General features: G+C 41.3%; 1 protein-coding gene across 1 annotated transcript; it reads right to left on the bottom strand.

Annotated features, from left to right (window-relative positions):
- Window positions 1-3377: 3377 nt before the first annotated feature.
- LOC136062140 (uncharacterized) lies at window positions 3378-3893 on the bottom strand. The gene has a single exon (XM_065760854.1). The coding sequence runs from the start codon at window positions 3891-3893 to the stop codon at window positions 3378-3380; it is 516 nt and encodes a 171-aa protein (XP_065616926.1).
- Window positions 3894-10489: the final 6596 nt, after the last annotated feature.

Here is a 10489-nt window from a genome sequence, read left to right as displayed (position 1 = left end):
GATATTTGCCAAGGGCTCGGCTTTTACCCACTTGGTGAAGTAGTTTGTGTCAACTAGCAGATATCTCTTGTTTCCTGCGGCTTTTAGGAAAGGGCCTATGATGTTTAAGCCCCATTGAGCGAACGACCAAGGGCTGGACAGGGGGTTAAGGACTCCTCCTGGTTGATGTATGTTCGGTGCGAACCTTTGACACTGGTCGCACTTCTTTACATACTCTTGTGCATCCTTTTGTATGTTTGGCTACTAGTAGCCTTGAGTGATGGCTCTGTGTGCTAAGGATCTACCTCCAGTATGGCTTCCGCAAATTCCCTCATGTAATTCTTCGAGGAGTAATTCTGTTGCCTCGGGGTATGCGTATAGTAGGTATGGCCTGGAAAAGGACCGTTTGTACAGTTTCTGATCTTCGGATAGCCAGAATCGAGGAGCTTTTCTTCGTACTTTATCAGTTTCGGACTTCTCTTTGGGCAGGGTATCTTTTTTTAGGAATAAAACAATAGGGTCCATTAAGCTAGGCCTCATTCTAACTTGGTGAAAGTGAACCACCTCCCTGCACATCTCCGTGGGCTTGTATAGGTCTTCTATAAGGTTGACACGGGGTAAGCTTTATGCTGAGGAGGTTGACACGGGGTAAACTTTGTGCTGAAGAGGTTGCAAGTGTGGTCAGGGAATCAACATGGGTATTTCCACTCCTGGGAATATGTAACAGATCGAAGGATTCGAAGTCTGACTTTAACTGCCTAACCTGGCTTAGGTACCCCTGCATTCTCTCATCCCTCACTTCAAACTCCCCTTTCCCTTGGCCGACGACCAATATGGAGTCTAAGAACATCTTTATTGCTTTTCCGCCCATTCTTCGAATCATGGTTATTCCCATCAGCAGGGCCTCATACTCAGCTTCGTTATTGGTGGCTAAGATCCTAGTCTTAACGATTTCTTGATGATGATCCTTTTGGGGGATACTAGTACTAACCCCACTCTGGAACCTTTCTGATTTGTTGCACCATCAACGTACACTTCCCAAGATAAGGGGCCCTGTTGGGAGACTATGCTAACTGATTTTCCATCCATGGGTTGTGCTTCCGTTTCTTCTTCAAGCAGGGATTCAGCAAATTCGGCTACCAGATCTGCGAGGACTTGTCCCTTGATAGAGGTGCGAGGCATGTATTTGATGTTGAAAGCCCCTAGGATCGTGACCTATTTAGCGATCTTCCCCGTGTAATCGGCGCTCCGGAGCAAAGCTCTAAATGGAAGCTGGGTTAGGACAACAACCGTGTGTGCTTAAAAGTAATGGGGGAGTTTGCGTGTGGCGTGCACGACTGCCAAAATAGCTTTTTCCAGCGGCAGATAGCGGATCTTGACTTCATATAGTGATCTTCTCACATAATAAACTGGCCTTTGTGTGCTGCCATCAACTCGTATTACGACCAAGCTTACCACATGAGAAGTCACAGCAATATAAGTGAATAGGACTTCGTCAACCTCAAGGCTGGACATAATAAAAGGTCGAAAGAGATAATCTTTAAGCTGTTGGAGGCTAAAGCACACTCCTCGGTCCATACAAACTCCTTCCACTTATTCATCAGTAGGAAGAAAGGTCAGTACCTATCTACTGACCGAGAGATAAACCAGTTCAAGGTAGCAGTCATTCCGGTTAGTTTCTGAACCTCTTTGGAGTTCTGAGGTGGTTGTAAACTGTTGATTGTCTTAATCTGGTCGGGGTTAATTTCGATTCCCCTATAGGTCACCATGTAGCCCAAAAATTTGCTTGATCCCATACCAAAGGAACACTTGGAAGCATTGAGGCGCAATTTGTGTTTCCTTAGAATTTCGAATATGTTCCTGAGATCTTCTAAGTGCTTAGATATTACCTTACTTTTTACTACCATGTTGTCTATATAGATCTCAATGCTCTTGCCTAGCTGCGGTTCAAACATCCTAGTTATCATCCTTTGGTAGGTAGACCCTACATTCTTTAATCCGAATGGTATCACTTTGTAGTGGTAGTTTCCTGTAGGAATGACGAAAGCTGTCTTCTCTTGATCATCCAAGGCCAGTGGTATTTGATGGTATCCCTGAAAGGCGTCCAAGAAGCTTATCCGGGGATGGTCTACGGTTGCATCCACCAGTTGGTCTATTTTGGGCATAGGGAAAGGATCCTTTGGGCAAACCCTATTCAGATATGTGAAGTCCATACATACTCGCCATTTTCCACTCTTCTTCTTCACCATTACAGTATTGGCCAACCATTCAGGATATAATACTTCCTTGATAGCCCCTGTCTGCTTTAGTTTCTCCACCTCCTCCCTGACTGCATCAGAGTGGTCCCTGGACGAGCGTCGAGGAGGTTGCCTCTTGGGAATGGCGGATGGATTGACATTTAGATGATGGCAGATGAAGTTCAGATCCACCCTCGGGGCTTCTTAAGCACTCCATGCGAAGATGTCCATGTTTTTTCTAAGAAACTCTACTAGCTCTTCCTTCTCTAGAGGAGGTAGTTGAGCCCTGATCTGAAAGAACTTCTCCGGATCGTCACCAATAGCAACTTTTACCAAATCCTCACATTTAGCCTCCTCGGCCGACTTATCGACAGGCAACGCTGGAGCCTTTAATTGCTATAAACCTCCTTCGGCATGGGTCGAGGTCTTGGCTTTAGGTTGGTGCCGTATGGCAACCACTAGGCATTGCCTAGTCACAAATTGATTTCCCAAGATCTCCTTAACCTAGTCTCCGGATGGGTATTTCACCTTCTAGTGCAGAGTAGAGGAGACGACTCCTAGCATATGAAGCCAAGGCCTGGCCACGATGGCTGTGTAGGGTGAATAAGCGTCCACCATGATGAAGTCTACCTCCACTATTTCTGAGCCGGTTTGCACGGGTAGTCTAATTTGGCCCTTCGGGATGACGACTTTCCCGTCGAAACTCACCAGAGGCTAGTTATAGGGTGTTAAGTCCTCAAGTCTCATGTTTAGCCCTTTATACAGGTTTGGGTACATTATCTCGGCACTGCTGCCTTGGTCCACCATCACTCTTTTCATGTCATATCCCCCAATTCTGAGGGTAACCACCAAGGTATCATCGTGGAGTTGGATGGTTTTGATTTTATTCTTGTCCAAGAAGCCTAAGACCAACTGGATTTCCAGTCTTGCCCTCTTTGGCTCTTGATTAGCGTCCTCGGTGGACAGCTGAGCCACAGACATCACTCATGAAGGGAAGGAGCCAGTCCTCCCTAGAGCAGCAAAGATGACATTTATCGTTCCCAAGGGAGGTCTCGAAGGATCATCTCTTTAAGATTCTGAGCTTGCCTGGCTCCTTTGACCACTAGAGTGGTGCAAGAGTTGTTTTAACTTTCCTTCATAGACAAGTTGGTCCAGGTGGTCTCACAAACTTCTACAGTCTTCTGTGGTGTGTCCGTGGTCTTGGTAGTATTGGTAATAGAGGTTGTGGTTGCACCTTGCGGGGTTTCCCACCATTTTACTTGGCCATTTGAAGAATGACTCATTCCTAATCTTCTCTAGAACCTGATGTATCGACTCTTGGAACACGGCATTAACTGCCTGAGGGTTGGTAGATCTTGTCTGCCCAGCAAAATCTCTTCGTGGCCGGTTGTTATTGTATCGGTCCGGCCTGAAATCCCTTATCTCTTGAGGGATAACCTTCTCCTTTCCTTTTCCTTGTTGTTGGTCTTCCTCGACTCTTTTGTACTTGTCGATCCGATCCATGAGCTGGCGTATGCTGGTGACAAGTTTGCCAGTCAGAGATGTCCTCAAACCATGCTTGGCCGGGAGGCCGAGCTTGAAGGAACTAATGGATACCTCATCAAAGTCATCATCTATTTCGTTGAACATCTCCCAGTATCTATCCGAATACGTCTTCAAGGTTTTTCCCTCTCGCATGCTTAAGGATAAGAGGGAAGCCAGTGGCCAAGGAACCTTGCTACAGGTGACGAAGTGGGAACAAAACGCCTGGGTGAGCTCCTTGAAGGAACTTATGGAATCCGCCCTTAGGTTGTCGAACCATCTCATCGTGACAAGTCCCAAACTAGACGGAAAAACCTTGCACATCAAGGCTTCGTCTTTGGAATGGACACCATTTTCTGATTGAAGTGGCTCACGTGTTCCACGGGGTTTGTTCTGCCATTGTACATGGTGAACGTAGGCTGAGTGAAGCATCTAGGAAGTTTAACTCCCTCGATTTTGCGTGCAAAGTGCGACTTGGAGATTTGGTCCAAAGCCTTGCTCATAGCGTTGTTTCCTACGCCTTCTCGAGGTGGGCTTCTAACTCTTCGTTCACAACGGCATTCCTTTTCATAGGAGAAAGATTCGCTAAGTGAGGTTCAAGAACTTCGTCTATGACTGACATCCTTTTCGTCATCAGAGGAAGCATCCGAGTTAGGAGGGGCCGCTTTCGTCGTGCATGGCGCAACTCTTTCTTCAACCGGTCATTCTCCAATTGCATGCCCTTATTACTCTTTGCATAAGAGATATGGCTTCCTCGAGGTTGATTCCTGTCAATGTGTGTGGTATGCATGCTCCTTTCACGATCATTTCTTTATTCAAGGTTGACAAAAGGATCGTCATGCTTGGATCCCAAAGATTCTGCTTCATGTGAACCTAATCCTACTATAGTTGATCATTGTACTCACTATTATACAAGTTCTTCTCACAGACGACGCCAATTGTAGGGGTACAGTTTACAACCCAAGCCTAATATGCATGAGGTTCTAGGTTAGCGAGCCCAGTACAATAAATTTGTAGATGGTGGGTTGAAGGACTAGGCCCTAGTGAATCTAATAATGGCTAGGATATGTTTGAAAGATCATCATGCAAGAGCAAAGCACGTAAGGCTAGGTGTATGTGTTGTCTGAGTAGGCAAATATTCTTATAGACCAATGGAATTGATTGCAAGTGCAATTCTGGTTGTTACAATGTTTTTTCTATTTTTTACCAATCCCACTTCTCATGGAGGGTCTCTTTTATTATATAGTCGTTCTTGGACAATCTTTACCCTACACTTGTCAATAATTTGGGTTGTTACTTAAGTACTTGTCCCATCAGACATCTCTTCTGGCCTCTCTGTAAGTTGCAGTGACTAAGGAAACACTGTTTAGGGGTCTTTTCCACATTAATGCGGCAAGAAAAGTAGCTGCAGTGCATTTAGTGTACGTTAACGCGCTTCCCACGTCCACGTTTTGCCTTTTTTTTTTTTTTTTTTTTTTTTCTTTCCAAAAGTGGTGATTGTTGACTTTGGGGTGTGAATAGTGCTCTCACAGTAACTTTTGCAACAACTATTCAGCCACTTTTCAGTAATTTTTCAGCAACTTTTCAGTCACGAGACCCACAAACTTCACTTTTTAACAACTTTTTTATTAAAAATGGGCTTCACAGTACTATTCACACATTTAAAAATTATTTTGCTACAGTGTTTTTCAATTTTCAGTTTTCAGCTGTATCTAAACGAACCCTTAATGTGGAGGTAGCACCCTTTCCTTTGATATTTTTGGATCTCCTTCCTTCTCGTGAGTTTATGTAACATGCCTCTGACACTGGTGCCTCTATTGAGGTCATTTTCGTTGCTGGAATACGTATCGGAGCAATGTTCGCCCTGTCCGAGGAGAGATTCCTCCTTGGACCGTCTTCTACTCCTTTCTTACTCACGAGGCACTGAGCTGGAATCCTTCTACTATTTGTCTCTCTTCGAACATCCCAAAGTTCTCGGATAAGACCCAAGACCTAATATACCGTTTTCGGGCCTTGTCCCTACACATACCATCACTATGGATGCCCTCTAATCAGACCTGGGGTACAAGGAGAGCTTAGCTAGTTTGGCTAAACTATCAGCTACCACGTTTCCCTTTCTATGAACATGGGAAAAGGAAAAAGAGCTAAGTTGCAAAGACAGAGCCCGAGTGTCTTCAATGACATTACCAAACGAAGCTTGACAGGCAGAGTCAGCCTTCAGGTAATCAAGGGCTGTCTCGGAATCCCCTCTTAGTTTGACATATTGTTTTAAGATGGAAATTGCTTTAATCATCATATCATTATATATAATTGACCAGAAAACATTGTATAGTTTGCTTTAAAAAATATTTACATAAATGCATAATATGCTTAAAGAAGGAGATGATATATATTAATAAATATAAATAAAAATGCTTATTCTCAAAAAGTATCTCCGTAGGCACCACCATCCTCACTAAAACATGCATTATAATAATATCCAAGGCTGCCTTTGCCCCCACGTTCACTGGCAGTACCAAAACATGCATTATTATAACTTAAAATGTATTGAAGACGGGTTTAAAAGCATATTATCAAATGGTAGACCCATCTCCAGGAGCATAGCCAAGAATAAATACATGGGGGCCGGGTTGTAACATAAATATACTATTATCAAAAACGCCAAAAGAAACGCAAAAAAAAAAAAAAAAAAAGTCGTCCCCTCATCGCAGATCAGAGATCGTAGATCCGATATTGGAGATCGCAGATCGAGCTCTGCCTCTGCTCGGTGGTCAGTGCTCGGTGCTCTGCTCCTCCGGCCCTCCCTCAAGGTAATTTCTCTCTTTTTCTCTCTAACTCTCTCTCAGTCTCTCTCTCTTTATCTCACTCTCACTGAAATGAAATTTTCGCGATCGCCGTCGCCCGTCTGATCTGCTCGCTCCGGTGCTCCCTCCGGTCCGGCCCTCCCTCAAGGTTTTTTTTTCTCTCTAACTCTCTCTCAGTCTCTCTCTCTTTAGTCTTTATCTCACTCTCAAATGAAAAATGAGATGAAATAGATTGAACGGCTCTCTAACTCTCCCTATTTATCTCACTACAAATTAAGTCAGCCAGCCAATCAGAGATGAGAGACCCACAGTGGGTCTCTCATCTCTGATTGGCTGGCTCTTTTTTTTATCTTTTTGAATTTGGCTTTATGCCTTTATCTTATCCGTTTGGGTTGGTCAGTGTGTTGGTGTTGGCTTTATCTTTTCCGTTTGGGTTGGTCAGTGTGTTGGTGTTGGTGGGAATGGGATATTGATTGTCATTTAGTGTAATATGTGTTGTGATTTGTGATTGGCATTGTGAAATTTTCTGATTGCAGCTGGCTATTGTGATTGGGGCACATGTTGTGCTTGTCTGTTGTCTGTTGAGTGGGGACCGTGGGGTGGGGAGAGAGTAGATGGGCTCATGGGGCCGAGTAAACAATAATTAAAGCAATGTAATGTGCAGCACATTACACTGCTTTAATTATTGTGCTGCACATAGAATGTATAATGTTCGGCTCTTTTAGTGTAATATGTACAAGGGGCTAAACAATATAACAAATTAAAACAGTATAATTAATGACAAATAAATTAAAGCAATATAGTTTATTGTTACGCTAAACAACAATAATTAAAGCTATATAATTAAATTAACCAATACATTATAAAAGACAAATTAATTAAATTATTTTTGTTTTCATTTGAGGGTTATTATTAATTAAAGTTGTATTAAAAATAGGTTGACTGTTTAAATTATAGTGGAATTTTTTTTTCTTGAGTATGAATAACATTCATATAACTAAGTAAAAATTTCTAATTAAAATTTTATTTTTTAAAAATTCTTTTCAGGTTAATTTTTGAGTCATATTCTTAAAGCTAAAAGAATTATGAGCAAACGAAAAACAATTAATGCATTCTTTAAGAAAAAAGATGTTAGCAATTCAGAAATTAGGACACCTGTGGCTGTAGAAACAAATGTTAATACTTCAATGCCTGATAATACCCCTCCAACGTCCAAAACTTCAATTTGAAGAGATAGATCGTGATCAGGATCACGTAAACAAATATGTGAATTTCCTATCAATAAACAAGATGAAATCCGACGAGCTTATCTCAAAGAAGTTCCATATCAACCTAAAACCCCTGCAACTCCGTGGACGTAGGCAAATTGCCGAACCACATAAATATTGTCTTGTGCGTGTGATTNGTATATATAATCTTGTATGTTTATATTTATAAAGTTCAAGCTATATTTATATATCCTTGAGATTGGATAATATAAGTTTATAAATAAGTTTATAAGGTATCAAATTATTATTGTGGGGGTGGAAGCCCAAACTTATGTATTGGGCCTAAGGCCCTATTTAAAGGATATTGTGTGTTCGAAGAGGTGAAGACTGTTGAGAAGGAGTCCGTATGAAAGAAAGACACCTAGAAATGAAGGGGGAATGGTCCGAAGAGAGAACCAGTGGTCCGAAGAGGTCATTCTCCTCGGATGCAAAAATTCTTGGTCAAGCAAATATCTAGAGGGTTCAAGTGATCTTCCTAGCGACTTCGGTGATCTGGATAAGTTTTGGGCATGCCTGGAAATGAGAAGAATGGAGAAATATCTAAAAGAAAAAGCTGCCACCACCACATTAAATGCATTGCATCTGCTTTTTTAGCCGCATTAATGTGGAAAAGACCTCTAACAGTGTCATCTCAACTACTACCACTCATAGAGAGCTAAAGAGGAGACCTGACGTGACATATACTCAAGTGGACACTTAGATGGAGAACAAGTGGACGATAAAGATGATGAGGAAGGGTGCTATATAAAGGAAAAAAGCCTCTGGAGATGGGAGAGGGGGAGAAAAGAAGTGAACTATAACTCTAGGAATTGTATTCATCTTTCATTCAATAATATTTCTCCTCGGACATCAAATTGAAAAGTTTTGAAGTGTGTTTTTATATCAGTTCATTCATTAATACCATAGTTAACTATTGTTTAGTTCACAATCAGCCTAGTCTTTCGCCCACTCTCTACAAATTCATTGTTCTGGGTTCATTGGGCTCATAATCCAAACAATTTGGGCTTGAGCTACAAAAACAGACCCTACAATTATTTATAATATAAATAGTCCATTTATAGTAAAATTATATAGTATAATATTTTGTGAATGTATTTTTAAAATACTTAGACTTTTTTTTTTTTGACATCTTAATTATATGGTACATAAGCTTTAAACTCCTCACAAATTTACACATTACCACTATTATATATATATATATAAATATGATTTTGGCTAATTTCTGCCTGAATTTATTCGCGAAAGTGCTCATTCTCTCTCTAGCAGTCAACTTCCTTCACCGATGGTGTCACAAGAAAAGATAGACATATCGAATTTGATTCTTTGGTCTGCCAATTATTTCACGTGACAACGACATCCGTATGTTTCATTAGTTTAAACTATTCTTTGGTCTGCCGATGCATGCGTACTACAAACGCTGGATTTAGCATTTCTGTCATTTGACATTATTCAGCATATATTATAAGTAGAAGCAGAGAGAGATGGGCAGGGGCAGAGCCACGTAGTGGCTTGGGGGGGCCGTGGCCCCTGCAAAAAAAAAAATTTCCCATTAGCCTATGAAGAAAAAATAAATTGGCCCCCCAACGTTAAACAGCAGCCCCCCTATCCTTTCTCCCAGCCCACTCCCAGCCCAGGAACACCCTCAATCAAAAATTAGGAAAAAAAAATTTATCTGTTCTACTTTCAAGCAAATATATTAAAAAAAAAAAAAAAAAAAAAAAAAAAAAAAAAAAAAAAATTTGAACTAAAATCTAAAAAAAAAAATGTAACAGAGGGAAGCCCACGGCAAGCCAAGCCCACGGCGAGCCCATTACAGAGGTAGCTCGCTCACGGCAAGCCCACGGATTCTCAACCAAAAAAAAAAAAAAAAACCACCGATACAGAAAATCAGAAATCAAACCCATCAGTCAAGTAATCACGTCGCTGGCAGAGAAATCCAATCCCCAATATAGCAATATATAGAGCAAAACCAAAACAAAATCCAGCAAACAAAGACAGAGGTGTTTATCAAACAAAAAAAAAAAAAAAAAAACCCAGAGCAAACCAAAACTGCCCCTGCCACTCTGCCAGCAAACAAACCCACGGACCACAGTCACGTCGCCGTCGTCGCGACAGCAGCTTGCTCGTCGTCGTCGCCGCAGCTCACATTCGTCGTGTCCCCTCATCGCAGATCAGAGATCGTAGATCCGATATTGGAGATCGCAGATCGAAGCTCTGCCTCTGCTCCGGTGGTCAGTGCTCGGTGCTCTGTTCGGCCCTCCCTCCCCCACAATAATAATTTGATACCTTATAAACTTATTTATAAACTTATATTATCCAATCTCAAGGATATATAAATATAGCTTGAACTTTATAAATATAAACATACAAGATTATATATACTTTATGAATGAACCTAAACAAACTTTGGTTGTCTCATATACTTGCAAATTTGATCAAAATCATATTTTATGTTTGACTCCTAGTTTTCGGCTTGTTTAATAAGCTAGCCTAAATTTATGTTTGAGCTTAGCTTATTTATATCTATATAGTATCTAAAAACTTGAGCGTATAATTTATTATTGCTATGGACCTATGGTCCTATTGAATTATATTAGTGTAGCATTTTGGTGCATTTCGGTTCGTTTTAGTGAAACTCTGAGAGGAAAGGTCGTCACTTCATATAGAAGGAAATCTATTA

The sequence above is a fragment of the Quercus suber genome, unplaced genomic scaffold, assembly GCF_002906115.3.
Source record: "Quercus suber isolate HL8 unplaced genomic scaffold, Cork oak 2.0 scaffold_384, whole genome shotgun sequence".
In the NCBI taxonomy this organism is placed as follows: Eukaryota; Viridiplantae; Streptophyta; class Magnoliopsida; order Fagales; family Fagaceae; genus Quercus; species Quercus suber.
The sequence above is the reverse complement of the archived record's forward strand: the minus strand, read 5'-3'. Positions and strand labels throughout refer to the sequence as shown.

What these genes read in the sequence shown, in the direction of transcription:
- LOC136062140 (XM_065760854.1), bottom strand. Translation starts at nt 3,893, where the DNA reads ATGCGAGAGGGAAAAACCTTGAAGACGTATTCGGATAGATACTGGGAG.